General features: G+C 70.8%; 2 protein-coding genes across 2 annotated transcripts in view; both read right to left on the bottom strand.

The window, feature by feature from the left end:
• Positions 1-7360, bottom strand: part of FSD1 (fibronectin type III and SPRY domain containing 1) — a 12446-nt gene extending 5086 nt beyond the window's left edge. Inside the window, exon 1 of the mRNA XM_084302456.1 lies at positions 7267-7360. Within this exon, the coding sequence (XP_084158582.1) occupies positions 7267-7284 (18 nt within the window). The 5' untranslated portion in view covers positions 7285-7360. The remainder of the gene's footprint in view (positions 1-7266) is intronic.
• Positions 7361-12334: 4974 nt separating this feature from the next.
• SHD (Src homology 2 domain containing transforming protein D) lies at positions 12335-15620 on the bottom strand (the record flags this gene model as incomplete). Its single annotated transcript, XM_084302597.1, is given in 11 exon segments — positions 12335-12403; positions 12661-12699; positions 12701-12796; positions 12798-12846; positions 13134-13155; positions 13158-13252; positions 13845-13983; positions 14435-14647; positions 14816-14905; positions 15442-15571; positions 15573-15620. Coding segments are annotated over 11 exon segments (990 nt in total).
• Positions 15621-16618: the final 998 nt, after the last annotated feature.

Here is a 16618-nt window from a genome sequence, read left to right as displayed (position 1 = left end):
TGGCTTGGGGTGACAGAGCACAGCTCAGGGTGACACAAACACAGCTCAAGGTGACATGATGTGGCTCAGGGTGGCCTGACACAGCTCGGGGTGATACAATATGGCTTGGGGTGGCCCGACATGGCTCAGGGTGACATGACGCAGCTCAGGGTGACACGAAGTGGCTTGGGGTGACACAACATGGCTCAGGGTGGTCCAGCCCAGCTCAGGGTGACATGACATGGCTTGGAGGGCCCGGCCTGGCTCGGGGTGACATGATGTGGTTCAGGGTGGCCCGACGCGGCTTGGGGTAACATGACATGGCTTGTGGTGGCCTGGCACAGCTTGGGGTGACATGACACAGCTTGGGGTGGCCCGACATGGCCCAGGGTGACAGGACACAGCTCAGGGTGGCATGACAGCTTGGGATGGCCCAGCACAGCGCAGGGTGACACAATGTGGCTTGGAGTGGCCTGGCACAGCTCAGGGTGGCCTGACATGGCTCAGGGTGACACGACACGGCTTGGGGTGACACGACACGGCTCGGGGTGACACGTCCCGCTCGCCCCCAGGTTCCCCAGCTGCTTCTACAACGTGTCTCGGGGGGAGGCCGAGCAGCTGCTGGAGCACAGCGGGGGCAGCGGGAACATGGTGCTGCGGCCCGGGGGGCACGGCCAAGGCATCTCCGTCACCACGCGCCAGATGCTGAACGGGTGAGCGGGGCCCTGCGGGGCCAGGACCGGGGCTGGACGGCACCGGAGGGCAGCTCCTCGTCCCCGGGGGGGGGCTCCTGATGCCCACTGATGCCATCACCCCCCCGCCTTGGCAGCACGGCGCTGATCAGGCACTACAAGGTGATCGACACGGCCAGGGATACTGCATCAGCGTGGATGTGCCGGTGAGTGACGTGGGGCAGGGCCCCGGGGACAAGGGACCCCCGAGCTGTGCCCCTGGGACGGGACCTGCAAGGGATGGGACCCTCCTGTCCCACGCCAGGCTGGGGTTCGAGGGATTGGGATCCCCCCAAAAGCTAGGGCACTTGGGGGCTGGGACCCCCCAAGGGATTGGGAACCCCCAGGGGGCTGGGACCTAAGGGATTGAACCCCCAAGGGACTGGGACCCCAAGGGCCCAGGGGTTGGGACACAAGGGGTTGGGACCCCCAGGAGCTAGGACACTTGGGTGCTGGGACCCCCCAAGGGATTGGGACCCCCCCCCCCAGGGGGCTGGGACCTAAGGGATTGGACCCCCAAGGGGTTGGGACCCCCAAGGGGTTGGGACCCAAGGACCAGGACCTCTGAGGGGCTGAACCCCCCCCCCCAAAGGACCCAGCACCTCCTCAGGGCAGGGTCCCCCAAATGCTTGCACCCCCCAAGGCAGGGTCCCCATGGGGGTCTGGGAGATGTGGGCTGTGGGCATGGAGCGGGGGGGGGGCTGGGGGCACCCGTGGCGATCCCCCACGTGCCCTGTTGTGCCCCCCCCAGCACTGCTGCTCCCTCGCTGGCCGAGGTGGTGCAGTACTTCGTGGAGAAGAGCAAGGGCACCCTGCAGCCCCTGCACTCGGAGTACAACCAGAAGCTGGGTGGGCATCCAGCGGGGACGGGGTGCACGGGGAGGGGGATTTAGGATTGGGGGGGGTGCTGGGGGTGGTTACGGGTGATGGGGGTGTGGGAGGTTGGCGGTGGAGGGGGTTCGAGGGGGTCTTTGGGGCAGCCAGGGGATTGCTGGGGGGTTGGACAGAAGTTTTGGGGTGACTGGGGGGGGGCAGGACGGTGGTTGTGGGGTCAGTGATTGGGGTGTCGCGGGACTGGAGGGGGGGGGTCAGGGTTTTTGGGGTGCTGCAGGCGGGCACGGGAGGGCTGGGTGGGTTGGGGAGGGGGCGCCGGGGCCGCACGGAGGGTTGGTGACGGCCCCATCCCGCTCCAGAATTTGTGGAAACGGACGGGGAGAACGGCGAGACGCTGCAGGGGGTGTACGAGCCCCCCCCCATCTCCCTCGACCCCCAGTCTCCCCCCCCGACGCCACCCCCCAAGACCCAGGCATCCGTCCCGCCCGGCCACGGGCCCCAAGCCCCACATCGCCCGAGAAAGGTGAGTCTGGGAACGGGGGGGGGGGAAACCGAGGTAGGGAGGGGGGGGAAGAGCCCCCCACGGGGGTGGGGGCACCCCCTGCCACCCCCCCATCCTTTTTTGCAGGTGCTGCCCCCCCCCTTAGGGCGCCGTCCGGTCCCCACCCCCCGTACCCGCCCCTGCCCCTGCCCCCGCACCCGCGTCCAGCTGCTGTCCCAAGGTAATGGGGGGGGGGGGGGGGGTCCAGGTCCCACAGGGGACTTGGGAGGGGTTTGGAGGGGGGGAGTTGGGGGGGGGGGCACCCAAATTCTGGGACCTGTCCCTGTGGGGCAGGGGCTGGAGCAGAGCCGTGCTTTGGGGTTCAGGTGCCTGCAGCAGCTTGGGGAGGTTTGGGGGGGTGGGGGGGAGGTTTTGGGGGGGTGGGGGGGAGGTTCCCCCACCTTGCTGCCCCCCCCCCCAGCTCACTGTCCCCCCCCCCATTTCGCAGACATGACGGAGGAGCTCTGGGAGAAGCTGAGGGAGCGGCGAGCTTACTCGGACTGCTGATGGGTGTGTGTGGGGGGGGGGGGTCTGGCACCCACCCCCCCAGTCCTGCCTCGCCTTGGACCCCCCCACCAGGCAAAGGTTCCCCCCCGGGGGGTGGTGGCAGAGGCTGGCACCTGTATCACAGCGGGGGGGGGGGCACAGCCCCAGCAGCATCACCAATAAACCCATCCACCCCACCCCCCTTGGCTGCCCCCTCCTCATTCCTTGGTGCCCCCCCCCAAACCCCCTTTTCCCCCATGATGGTGGGGGGGATGGCAGCAGGGCCCCCCCCCGTGCCCTCCCACCCCCAGGCAGGGCACTGGGGCCGTTTACACCTCGATCCTGATTTATTAAGGCCAGAAGCAGCTGTCTGTGGTGAGGGGGGGGTGGGGGGTGATGAGCCCAGCCCGGGTGCTGCATTTTGGGAGGGGGGGCACGCAGCGGTGGGGGGGTCCTGGCAGCCCCGCGGGTGCCACTGCCCCCCACCCAGCCTGGCGTCCCCTTGGGGGGGGTCCTGGGGGGGCTGGCACAGCCCCAGCAGCGCGGCGAGGGCGGTGAGTGAGGGGGGTGGGGGCTGGGGGTACGTATGGGGGGGTCAGGGTACATTCAGTGCTCTGCCTGGGGGGGCGCCTAGTGGGGGGGGGGGGCGGCGTTAGGGCAGGCTGGAGCTGCTGCTGGCCGTGCTGTTGCGGTTTCTGGAGGCATTTCACAGCGCTGGGCACCTGCAGCCCCACGGTGACGTGGAAGCTGCCACACCACACCTGTGGGTACGGGGACACGGGTGGGCATTGGGGGGCACGGGGGGGGCACGGCCGGGACCTCTAGGGGCTGCCCGGCCCCCCCCCCCCGTGTGCCCACCCAGCCCCTTACCATGAAGGCGGGCAGCACCGGCTGTGTGAACCTGGCCTTGAAGGTGTGCAGCAGCTGCTTGGTCCTGGCGTTGTAGAAGGACAGGAACCCTGCGGGAACACGGGGGGGGTACAGGGAGGGGACAGGAGCCCCCCCCCCAGCCTCCCTGGGCAGCCTGTCCCAGCGCTCCGGCACCCTCCCCGGGAAGAAGTTCTTTGGCGTGTTGGTGCGGAACTGCCTGGGCTCCATTTGGTGGCCACTGCCCCTTGTCCTGTCCCCACCGAGCCCTGAGAAGAGGTTGGCCATGTCCCTCTGTCTGCCACCCCTCAGCTATTTCCAGACACTGCTCAGATCCCCTCTCAGCCTTCTCTTCCAAGGCTGCCCAGCCCCAGCTCTCTCAGCCTCTCCTCCCAGGGGAGATGCTCCAGGCCCCGGATCATCTCTGTGGCCTCCGCTGGGCTCTCTCCAGGAGCTCCCTGCCCTTTTTGTCCAGCACCCAGCCCTCCAGACCCCCCCAGACCTCCCATCCCGTCGGGTCCCCGTGGGTCCCGCTCCCACCTTCGTGGAAGTTGCAGTAGACGCCGATGCAGTCGGGCACGGGCACGTCCAGCACCTTGGCCTTGTTGGCGTGCTTGGCGCTGAAGCTGACCTGCAGCCAGTTGTTGAGGTGGAGGCACCAGGAGGCCGAGGTCTTGCCCAGCTGGTCGAATTTGCCGAGGCTGCGATACGCCACCCCCCACGCCGAAGGCCTTGCTGTCGCGGTCGTACTTCACCTCCCAGTAGTGGTCGTCCCCGTCGATCAGCGTGTCACCTGCGGGCACGGGGCGCTGCCACCTCTCTGCCCGCGGGCGGGGGGCTGCCAAGCACACGGGGAGCCCCCTCCCGCACCCCGGGGTGCCCCGCGCCCACCCTCTCCCCCCCGGCTCACCCAGCACCGTGTAGGACTCGGCGGTGAAGCGGTCTCTGCCCCCGCGCCCCGAGGACATCCTCTTGGGGGACTGCACCACCCTAGGGCAGACGGCAAGGAGAGGGTTGGTGCTGCTCCGGGGGGGTGCCGGGGATGTCAGGGGGGGCTGGGGGTTACCTGGCAGGAGAGTTGGCGGGCGAGGCCGTCCTGCCCTTGCCGTCCTTCTCGCGTGCCTTGACGTCCTGCACCTTGCCGCCCGTGGCGTCCCACTCCACGCTGAGCTCCTCCACCCGCAGGTTCTGGTGGCACGTGCTGGCGTCCAGCTTGAACGTGAATGCTGGGGGCGGCCACCGTCAGCGTGGCCCCAAAAAGCCCTCCTGCCTGGCCCCGGGGTGGGGGCTCAGAGCCCAGCACGATGGGGCAGAGGCAGCGCTGGGGGGCACAGAGGAGCGGGGGCACCAAGAGGTGCTCGGTGCCCCCACCTGCACCCACCTCTCGTCTCCAAAGTCTGACCGGCTCCGAGAACTCGCCCGCCACGGCCTTGTTGCACGCCCGCACGCGGAAATTCATGTACTTCATGTCAAACTTCAGCCCTGCAGGCACGGCGGGATCACAAACGGGGCACGGCGAGGGGCGACACCGCGACCCCATCCTCGGCACCGCCACCCAAACCTTCGGGCCAGCCCCAGGCACCCACCACCCCCGGCACCCACCCTAGGGCGCCTTCGGGGCTGGACCCGGCCCCGTGCCCTCACCGGCCAGGGTGTACTCGGTGCCCTTGATGCCCTCCACCACCATCCAGGGCTGGTCCTCCTTGGCGCGGGGCGGCCCTCGAAGTTGGTCCTGCGGTACTCCAGCACGTAGTGGTCGATCTTGCTGTCCTCATCGGGCATCCTCCAGGCCAGCGTCACGCAGTTGTCGGCCACCAGCGACTCCGCCAGGTCGATTTCGGGGGTGCTGGGCACTGCCCACGGGAGCAGCCGTGCCAGTCCCCCCCAGTGCAGCCGGGCTGGCCCCGGCGCCACCGGCACCGCACCCGCGGGGCACCCGGCCAGGGCACCCCAAAGCCCCCCCCGCAGGGCACGTATCGGGGGGCTGGCACCCGCCAGGTCCCTGGGAAAGCGCCCCGAGCCCTGTAGCGCTGCGTCTGGGGATTCCCAGGCACAGCACCTACACAGATCCTGTGGGAACGGCACCCCGAGGACCCCAGGTGTGCACGCACACATCCCTGGGGCACAGCACCTCAGAGACCCCAAGTGATGCACCCCGAGCCCCAAACAGCACCCAAAGGCGCAGCATCCAGAGCTCCCTCCCCAAGCCCTCCCTCCCTAGCACTTTCTCACCTCGCTGGCTGGGACACCCCGTGCTCCCCAACCTCTCCCCCCTGCCCCAGAGCACCCCGAAGCCCCCTAACTACACCCCACTCCCCCATCCTGGCCCCCATTTGTCCCCCCGCCAGCCTGGCACAGCCCTCGGTGCCCCGTACACCCTGGCACTGGCCCTGCTTCATCCCGGCTGTGCGCCGGAGGAAAATAACCCGAGCTGGCTGCCTGCCATGCCCTGCCCCGCGTCCCTGCAGCCCCAGCACCTCCCTCGTGGCCCTGCACCCGCCGCCGGCGGGCGATACCTGGCAGGAAGGCGAGGGCCTGGAGCAGGCGGCGCTCCTGGGCAAAATCCACCATCAGATGGCTCATGTTGTCGCTCACCTTGGCCTTGAGCGAGAGGCGGAAGGCGGGGGCCATGGTCACGCTGCACAAGGACACGGGGACGCGGGGGGGGGGTCAGCAGGGCTGGGAGCGGGGCAAAAGCCCAACCCCGAGCGGCCACCCCGACCCTGCGCGTCTGCGGGGAGAGGGGAGGGCGGAGGGGGGTGTCCCCGGGACCACCACCCCCGTGTTGGGGTGAGGTTGGGTTGGGGTGACACCGACGTTAGGGGTTAGTGGGGTGCGGGCCGCGGGGGGACCGTACCTATCCTTGATCTGTTTGGCAGCCTTGAGAACGCAGAGGGAAAGAGGAGGGAAAAAAAGAAGAGCAGGATGAGACAGCAGCACCAGGAGCCGGACGGCAGCAGCGCAGCACCGCACGGCGTCCCCACACGGCACCCCCACGGCACAGTGTCCCCCCCCGTGGCACGGCGTCCCCACAGCCTCTCACAGCGCTCCTACGCCCCGCTGGCTCAGCGGAAAGGAGGCACCAAGCAGCACCCCTGGCTCTGGGCGGGGGGACCCAAGGGACACAGGGGTCGCAGGGGACACAGGGGACGCAGCACCCCGCTCCCCCGGTCCCTGCTGGGTGCCCGGCCCTACCCTAACCCCGCAGCGGGCGCAGCCAGCGCAGCGTCATCGCAGTGCCCAGCGCAGAAAAAGGAGAGGAACGTGCCCCCAAGAGCAGGCAGAGGTGGTGGGGGGGTACACGGGGCGGCCCCTGTGCCCCCCCGGGGACAGCCGGGTGGGGACAGAGCCCAGCACCCATGGGTGCTGAGGGGCTCACCTCGATGAAGTCGTGGTTGTTGGCGGTCTGCAGGGTCTGGTTGGCCGTCTCCAGCAGCTCCTCCGAGCTCTCCAGCGCCTTGGTGCAAGCCGCCAGCTGCGTCTGCAGGAGATGGGGGGGCAGCAGGGTGACGGGGAGACCCCCCCACAGCTCGGTGGGTGCAAAGGGGGCGGGTGGTGTGTGTGTTTGGGGGGGGGGGACGGGGGCTCACCTGCAGCTCGTAGGTGCGGCTGGCGCGCTCCTGCTTGATCTTGGTCACCATGCCGTCCTTCAGCTCGTCCAGCAGCACGTACAGGGACTGGAACTCCCCCTCCAGGTCCTCCCTGCACCCGCGCCGTGTTGTCCTGGGGGCAGCATCGGGCGGGGGGGGTCAGCGGGTGGCCGGGAACACCCCCCCCCAAAAGCCCCCCCCGGGGTCCCTGTGGGGGCAGGGGGAGCGCTGTGGGTACCTCCACGTTCTGCAGCATCTGCTTGAGGGAGTAGATGAAGTTCTGGATCTCCTCATTCTTCACGGCCAGCGTGGTGATGATCTTCCGCAGCGCCTCCTGCCCCGGCGCCAGCACCGTCAGCGCCCGGCCCGGCCCCCCCCCCCCCCCCCCAAAATTTTGGGGCTGTGTTCTGTGTGTGCCCCCCCCCTTAGTGGCCTCCTGGGCATGGCGGAGCCGCACCGTGACTTGGCGAGAGTGAGCACGGGGGGGGGTGCACGGGGGGTGTGCACGGGGTGAGTGTGAGCACAGGGGCTCGGGGGGGGGCCCCAGGCCATCCCCAGGCACAGCCCGGGGGGGGCAGCCCCCAGCAGCCGTCTGCGTCCTCCTCCCTCTCCCCCCGTCCTCCCTCTCCCTTACCCTTTCATCCCTCTCCTCCCTCTCCCCATCTCCTCTCTCCAGTTTCTGTCCCCCCCCCCCCCGGTTCCTCCTTCCTCCAGCTCTTTATTCCCTCTCCCCCCGGCCCTCCCTCCCCCCTTTTCCTCTTCCCCCTTCCCTCTCCCCCCTCCCTCCCTCTCCCATCCCTCCCTTCCTTCCTCCATCCCTCTCCTACCCCTTCCTCCATCCCACCAGCCCTCCTTCCTCCTGCCCCTCTTCCTCCCTCCCTCCCTCCTCCCTCCCTCCCTCCTTCCTCCATCTCCTCCTTCCCTTCTCCTCCATCACTCTTCCTCCATCCCTTCATCCCTCCTTCCTCCATCTCTCCTCCTCTTCCTCCATCCTCCCCTCCATCCCTCTCTCCACATCCCCTTCCCCCATCCCTCTCCCCCCTCCCTCCCCCTTCCATCCCTCCCTCCCTCCCTCCCTCCCTCCATCCACCCCCCTCTTCCTCCCTCCCTCCATCTCCTCTTCCTCCCTCCTCCATCCCTTCACCCCTCCTTCCTCCATCTCTCCTCCTCTTCCTCCATTCTCCCTTCCCCCATCCCCCATCCCTCTCCCCCCTCCCTCCCCCTTCCATCCCTCCTTTCCTCCCTCCCCTCCCTCCACCCTCCTCTTCCTCCATCCTCCATCCCTTCATCCTCCCTCCCTCCTTCCCTCCATCTCTCCTCTCTTCCTCCATCCCCCCATCCTCCCTCCCTCCATCCCCCCTTCCCCCATCCCTCTCCCCCCCTCCCTCCCCCTCCCCCTCCCCCTCCCCCTCCCCCCCCCTCCCTCTCCCCCTCCCCCTCCCCCCCCCCCCTCCCTCTCCCTCTCCCTCTCTCCCCCTCCCCCCCCCCCCGGTACCTGCTCTCACCATCCCGGGCCGCCCCCGCCGCTCGGCGCCGCCGCCGCCAACAAAGGGGGAGCGGCGCCCCCCCGACCCGGCCCGGCCCCGCCCGCGGGGCACGACGGGAGCCGTAGTCCGGGGGGGCCGCGGGGCGTGCTGGGAAATGTAGTCCGGGGGGGTCTTCTTTTTTTTTCGGAGGGGAGCCGCTGTAATGACCCCCCCCACAGCCCTCTCGTCCCCCCCCTTGGTGCCTCCGAGCATCCAGACGGGGGGGGTCAACAGGGTGCCGGGATGGGAGACCCCCGGGGGTCCGCTCTGTGCTGGGAGGGGCCCTGAGACCCCCCCCAAAAGGGCTGAGACCCCCCCCAAAAGGGCTGAGACCCCCCCCCTAAAAGCAGCCCCCACCCAAGGGCAAGGGGGGGGGGTCCTGAGCCCCCCCCCAGCAGGGCCCGCTGACACCCCTGGGTGGCCCAAGGGGTCTCTGCCCTCCTAGAGCCAGCGCTGGGACCCCCCCCAGGAAAAATGGGGACCCCCCCTGGGGGAGGGCAGCCCCCCCCCAAAAGCCATCCCAAGCCGGCACCCTGAGCTCCTTGGGGCAAGGGGAGGGGGGTTGGGGGCCATGGGACCCCCCCCACCCATAGTCTGGGCACCCCCCAGGCAGGGGGACCCCCAGGAAGGGGCTGAGGAACTCAGGACCAGGGTGGGGGGGGGACAGAGGGGGTCCCCCAGCCGGGGGTAGGGGACACACACGACAGGAGAGCAGCACAAATTGGGGCGGGAGCGTTCTCCCAGTATGAGCCCCCCCCAGCCTCCCACTTCTCCCAGTAACTCCACGTTGCCCCCCACAGCCCCCAGCTCTGGGGCAGGCCGTGCCCCCCCACCGGGAGGGATGTGGGGGGGTTAAAAAGGGGTCCCTGGGTGGCACGTCCCCAAATGTGGGTCCGGGGGGGGGTCACCCCAAGCCCCCAGGGTGCCAGGTGCTGCCCCCGGGCCCGGTTCCCTGTCCCCCATCCCCGTCCCTGTGGGCGGTGGCAGGAAGCCGTGGCGTCACGGCGGGGCGATGGCAGGCCGGGACACCTCGGGGACAGCCCTGCGGCGGTGACGGGGACCCTGTGGGGACATTGGCGGCCCCTCAGAGCCCCCCAGAGCCCCCCGGCACCGGTACGGGGATGTGGGGGCTTGGGGTCTTCGTCCCCCCTCCTTGGTGGTGAGTGGTGGGACGTGGCGAGGGGGGACGGGGACAGAGGGGTCGGTGTTTGGGTCCCTCTGGATTGGGGTGGGGGGCACTGAGGGGTTGTGGGGCTCGGCCCGGCCCCTGGGTGACAGCTGGGGACATGGGGGGCACAGGGGGGGACAGGGGGGGGATGCTAGGGACATCTAGGGGGAAGCGGGTGGGTTTTGGGGCACAGACGTGGGGACACGGTGGGGAGGGACAGGGGTGGGCGACACGGCTGTGGCTGGGGGACAAGGTGAGGGGGGCAGATGGGGGGGGGCAGAACGTGGTCGGGGGGGCAGGAAGGGGACAGCAGCGAGGGGACAGCCACGCACAGAGCGCTGCGTGCTCAGGGGCCACGAGCAGGACGCTGCCGTGCTCAGTGTCCCCATATGGCCACGGTGGCACCGGGGAGGGGGGGACACACACGGGGGGACACCCTGGCAGCAGCCAGCCCCTCATTTCCCCATCCCCGGGACCACCGTGATGTGACCCCGAGCCCCGTTCCCCGCAGCGGGCGCCCTGTGGGTGATCCAGGACCGTCGGAGGTGCGGGTGGCAGCGGGCGAAGGGGTGGCCCTGGGGTGCTTGGTGGTGGCGACGGAGCCCCCCCAGATGTTCCGCGTGAGTGGCTGAAGGGCGCGGGGCAGGGGGTGCTGTGCAGCGCCCGCATGGGCCCCGCCGCCACCCCGGCCCCCCTGCGTCCCCGGCCTGAGCATCGTCTGGGACCCCCCCATCGCCGCCCTCAGCATCCAGCGGGCACGGCCGGGGGACGCGGGGTGCTACGTCTGCCGGGTCACCCTGGAGATCCCCCACTTGGCCACCGCCACCGGTAACGGCACCATGCTCACCGTCAGCGCAGGTAACCCCCCCCCCCCCCCGGGGGTGATGGGGACACATTTGGGGACATTGGGGTGCTGCCACCCCGCTGTGCGGCACGGGGAGCTCCTGGTTCTGTGCCCTTCCTGGGCAGCCCCGAGCGGGGGGGTTTAATGGGTGGAATGGGATGGGGCATCCCTGGGGGCTGTACTGGGGGATATGGGATGGTGGGGGGGTGGGGGGGGTAGTGGGGTCCCTGGGATGTGGTGTGGGTGGTGGGGGGTTACTGGGAGTCTCTGGGATGTGGGGGGGGGGAGGGTTATTGGGGGTCCCTGGGATGTGGTGTGGTGGTGGTGGGGTTATTGGGGGTCCCTGGGAGGTGGTGCTGTGGGGGGGGGGGTTACTGGGGGTCCCTGGGCCATGGCTTGTCCCCCGAGCGTTAGCGGTGTCTGGGTCACAGGCAGGGGAATTGCCCAGACCAGGGCGGCCACGGTGCAGGAGGGACGGGGACAGGACGGGGACAGGATGGGGACAGGATGGGGACAGCGCACGGTGTGGCCAGCACAGCCCTGATTCTGCTTCCCGCCCCCCCCCCAGCAGCAGCAGCTGAGGCAGGACATGGGGCAGGTAAGCGTGTCCCCGCTGGCCCCCCCCGGCCCGGCAGTGGCGGTGCTGCCAGTGGTGGCCCAGCTGGGGACATGGTGGCCCTGTCCTTGCAGGGCTGGCGGGGGGGGCTGGCGGGGGCCCTGGGGGGCGCCTTCTCCTCTTCGTGCTGGCCTTCCTCGGCCACCGGCACTGGCGCAGGAGAGCAGGTAACAACCCCTGCCCACCCCCCCTGTCCCCAAATACCCCCCCTGTCCCCAAATACCCCCCCCTGCCCTCCCCGTCCTACCCCGTGCCGCCTTTCCCACCCCTCCCCAAATTTTCCGTTATGCCCAAATTCCCTGTGCCCCCCTCCTCCCGTGCCCCCCTCCCCCCACCCACCTCCCCCAGAGCATTTGCCCCGTTTTTGGGAGACCCCCCTGTGCCCTCCTGCCCCGCTCCCCTTCCCCTGCTCAGCCTTGGCTGCTCCATCGGGGCTCACCCCGTGCACCTCTGGGGATTGGGGGGGGGCACCCAAGGGACCCCCCTGGGTGTCCTCAGGAGGTCCCCTGGCTGTGCCAGCCCCCCCGGGGGCGGTGTTTTTGGGGACCAGGGCTGGCGGTGCCCGGCCCTGCTCCCCCCAACGCCCGCCGCCCCTCAGACACAGCCACCTACATGAACGTGCTGCCCCGCTCGGAGCGGACCCCCAAGGAACGATTGCCCTCCCCCCCAGAAGGTGACAAAGGAGCAAACGGGTACCAGGGGTGGGGGCACCCCACTGGCCCTGAGGGTGCCCCCCCCCCCCGGAGAGGACCCCCAAACGCCCCGCGCCGGGCCCCAGAGGCCCCAGGTGTCTGCGCTGGCAGGGGAAGTGGCGGCGCCTGGGGCTGCTTTAAACAGGAAAAGCCCCCCCAAAAAGATGTGCAGCACCCTGCAAACCCCGCTTCCTGTCTTCTGTGCACCACCCGCAGCACCCACCCCTGGTGGGGGGGGTGGGGGGGCAACCGGTGCCAAATTCAGGGTGCCCCCAGCGCAACCTCCCCAGCACGGGTGGGCTCAGGCCGCACGGGGCAGGGGACACACGTGCCTGGGGCTGGGGTGGGGGGGGGACAACGCATGGCCAGCAGGCTCTGCAGCCCCCCTGGGCCCCCCCCTTCCCCCTGGGCCCCCCCTCCCCATTTCAGGGAAGCTGCTCTGCGGTCCCGTGGCCTCGTTTCAATTTGCACCCAGGCATGCAGCGGGGCCGCAGCCACCGCTCCGGAAGCGCTCGCCCCATTCCTGGCCCTGCCGGGGTAGTGAGGGGGGGCACCACTGTCAGCTCCCCCCTTCTGCAGCCAGGGACCCCCGGGCAGCCCTTCCCGGGATGGCGAGGGTGGACCGGAGCCCGGCTCATCCCCCCCCGTGGGGGGTGTCACCCCTCTCCCCCCACACCGCAGCCCCCAGTGCATCTGGAGCCTACGTGCCATGGAGCGCACGGAGCACACAGAGCACACGGAGCACACGGCCACGCGTTGGCCTTTAATGGGGGCACCGGGGCTCACGGGGGCTGCGCGGGCCACCGGGTAGAGGAGGGAGAGGTGGGCGGGCACCGCGGTATGGCAGCGCCCGCGCCGTGTAGTGCCTCACGGCCTCGGGCACCGAGGGGAAGGCGGCCCCCGCGCGCCCCAGCACGAAGTGTCCGCTCCCGCGTCCTCGTCAGCTTCACGTGCACGAAGCCGTGGCTGCTCCTGTGGGGGGCACGGGGGAAACTGAGGCACAGGAGGGGAAACTGAGGCACAGGAGGGGAAACTGAGGCACAGGAGGGGAACTGAGGCACACGGGGGGGAAACTGAGGCACGCGAGGCACGGCCTCGGCCCCCACGTGTGCATACGTCAGCGTGGGGGGAACGTGCACGCGCACGCTGTGCGCAGGGATGCGAGCACAAAAATGCACCAAGTGCACGGCCCCGTCCTGACCCCAACCCCACAAAGGTGCTCGGGTTCTCCCCCGGGGGGTTTCTGGCCCCGCACTCACCTGAGCGAGAGCGAGTAGTCCTCGGGCTGGTCTCGCAGTCCCGCACCAAGAAGCTGCCCTCGCGGCACAGCGCCAGCAGCGTCTCTGCGCCCGCCCGCCCGATGGCGCCGTGGTACCACCTGCATGGAGCTGCCGTCACCCCAAAACACAGCACCCCAAAACACAGCACCCCAAAACACAGCACCCATGACCCCAGGACCCGTCTGCATCCCCTCTGTCCCGTCCCTGCCGCTGGGACCCATCAGCACATGGGGCTGGGCCGTGCCGCGGGGACCTGTCTGTGCCCCGACACCACGGGGACAGCCACGGCGGGGGGACCCAGCTGTCCCCTGCCGTGGGGACCCACCCATGCCATGGGGACCTACCCGTGCCACGGGGACACATCTGTGCCACGGGGACCAATCCATGCCATGGGGACCCACACATGCCACGGGGACCCATCCATGCCATGGGGACACATCCATGCCATGGGGACCCATTTGTGCCATCGGGCCCCCTCCTTGCAATGGGGACCCCTCCGTGCCACGGGGACCCCCCCTATACCATGGGCACCCTTCTGTGCCACGGGCACCCCCCCACGCCACAAGGCCCATCTGTGGGGCACCCTCACTCGGTGCCTCCCACCGGGACGTTGGGGCCACCCCAAAGAGGAGGGGAACCCCCCAGGGGTGCGGGGTCTGTGTGTGTTTTGTGTCCCCCCCCCAGACTCACGTCTGCTTCTCCAGCGGCAGGGAGGCGTCCACATGCCCCGGGCTGGGGGGGCAGCCCGATCTGCTGCCCGGGGGGGGCCGGGGGGGCCGCGGCGGCTGCCGGGAGAGGCTGGGGGAGCGCTCGGGGCTCTCAAACTGCACTGCAGGGACGGGGGGGGGGCGTCACCCACCGGGGGGGTCCCGGCACCCCCACCTGATTCATGGGGACACCAGCAGCTGGGCCACCCGCCTGCGGTGCCGGAGCACGAAGGGGTGACCCTGGGTGTCCCCCCCGTGGGTGCCCCCACCCCGTGGGTGTCCCCCCCCCGTGGGTGCCCCCACCAAGGCTCTGCCTCGCCGTGATGCCCCATTGCACCCCCCCGGGAGGAACCCATTGGTGTCGGGGGGGCAATGGGGCCGGGGGGTCCCCTGGGATTGCTGGGGACAGCAGCGGCGTGGGGCGATACCCGGGGCGCTACCGGTGGCACCCAAGGGTGCTGTGCAGGAGCGCTGGGGGATGCCGGGGGGGGTCCCCAGCGGGGGGATGTGGGGCTGGGGGACCCCCGGGAGGTACCCACAGGTCCGGGGGGGGGGTCTGGGGGGTGCTGGCACCTGCGAACGCCCGTGAGATGTGATCCTTCTTCCACTCCCAGGGCTGGTCGTACTCGTCGGCCGGGCGCTCGTCGTCGCGGGGCAGGCGGCTGTCCCGGGCCGTGGCCCCCCCCGCACCCTCGGCCGCCTTCTCCCAGCCCTCGTAGGGGGTGTCGTAGAGTTGGGGCCCCCCCCGGGCTCTCGGCCTCTTGCCCTCGCCCTGCTGCGGGCACCCTGGGGATGGGCAGGGCTGGGAGGCACAGCGGGGACCCCGACGCACGTGGGGGGGGGGGCACCTTGGGGTGTCAGACACCCCCCCCAAAAAACAGGGGGATGGGGGAGGAAATGGGGAGGGGGTGTGGGGTGTGTGTGGGGGGGACACCGGCACCCAGCGTCACCCACCTGCAGCCTCCCCGGGGTCCTCGGTGCCCCCCTCGGGCACCGCGTCCTGCTCCCCCTCGAAGGGCTCCGAGTACTCGCTCTCGTGGGGCACTGCACGGGGGGGCCTGGCTGGGACGGGACCCCCCCCCCCCGCACCCCACACAGGTCCCCAACCCCGGGGGTACCCCCCCTCAGGACCCCTCCGGACCCCCCCATTCCCTGCTGCGGGTGCCCCCCCAGCCCCTTCCCTGTCCCTCCCACCCGGTTCCTTTGTGCCCTCTCCCCTTCCCCCCCCCCCATAACTCCCCCCCCCCCATACAACTCCCCCCCCCAGGCCCCCTGAACCCCAGTTCCCCCCCCCCGCAGCCCCCCCCCACAACCCCCAGCCCCCCTCTCCTCCCCCGGTCCCCCCCCAGTCCCCCCCCTTACCCTCATTTCCCCCCCTGCCCCCCCCCCAGCCCCCCCCACCCCCACCTCTGCACCCCCCCCAAAGCCCCCCACCCCCCCCCAACCCCCCCGGGCCCCCTTCCCCACTCCCCTCTCCCCCCCCCCATAAAACCCCATTCTCCCCGTTGTCCCCCCCCCATCCCTCGGCCTCCCTTCCCGGTGCCCCCCCCCCCCGTGTCCCCCCCCCCCCCGGTTCCTACCTGCTCCGCTCGGCGGCGCCCCCCCCCCCACCCCCGCGCCCCCCACCCTCACCAAACGGTGCCGGGGGGAAGCGGCGGGGGGGGGCCCGGTGCCGGTAGCGCTGTAATCGGGTTGGGGCGGCCGGGGGGGGGGAACGCCGGGCCCCCCGGCCCAGGTAGTCCCGGAGCCACTTGGCCATAACGGGACCGGCACCGGGGGGGGGGGGGGGGAACCGGGACCCCCCCCCCGCAGCCACCGCCGCCGCCGCCGGGAGCCGCTTTTGTGTCGCCGCCGCGCACGGAGAGGACCGGAGCCCCCCCCCCCCCCCCCAGCCCCCCGCCTCGCCGGTAAAAGGGGGGGGGGCACCGGGACCGAGGGGGGGGGCACCGAAACCCGGGGGGGGGGAAAAGGAACCGGGAGGAGGGGGTTAAGAGGGGAGGGGAAGGGGGTGTGACCCGACCCCGAGGGGGGGGGAGCACCGGGACCCCCCCCCCTCGGGGGTGGTGGTCGCATGGTCGCAGGGCGCCCCCCCCCCCAGCGCGACGTGGGGGTGAGGGGGGGGTTAAAAGCGCCCCCCCCCCGGCACTGTTTGTGGGTTGGGGGCACAATGGGGGGGGGGAGGGCACCCGAACCTCAGGGGACCCCCGCTTTGTGCCCCCCCCCCCACAGCTCCAGGAAGGGTCGGGGGGGGCTGTCTCGGTCATGGGGGGGGGCACAGGAGCCCCCCACCCCCCCAATAGGAGCCTGGGGGGGGCACACAGGAGCCCCCCCGTGCCACAAGGCCACCCGCAGCCCCCCGGCTCCATCAGCGGGGGCAGGAGGCCGTGCCCCCCCCCCTCTGCCCCTGGGGGGGGCTCGAGGACTCTATGGGGTGGGGGGGGAAGGGTCAGAGCCCCCCCCCGGTTGCCCCCCCCCAGCCCTTCCCAGAACAAAGGTTTCCCTTCCTGGAAGCGGGGGGGGGGCACACACAGGAGCTGGGAGGTGGGGGGGGACCGGGGGGGGGGCTTTGGTGGTCCCACAGAGCCCCCCCCCCCCGCCAGACCCCATCAAGCAGACCCCGGGGCTGCAGCCCCAAATCCAGCATTAATATTTGAGGAGGGCTAATTAGTGCGTGCGCACGGAATGCTAATTAGCCCCAGCACCACAGCCTGAGGGGGGGGGGCTGCCCCTTCCCCCCCCCCCGCTCCCAGAACCACC

This window comes from Netta rufina (genome assembly GCF_964035555.1).
Source record: "Netta rufina genome assembly, chromosome: 28".
In the NCBI taxonomy this organism is placed as follows: Eukaryota; Metazoa; Chordata; class Aves; order Anseriformes; family Anatidae; genus Netta; species Netta rufina.
Note: the sequence above shows the minus strand (reverse complement) of the source record. Positions and strands in the feature narration are given on the sequence as shown.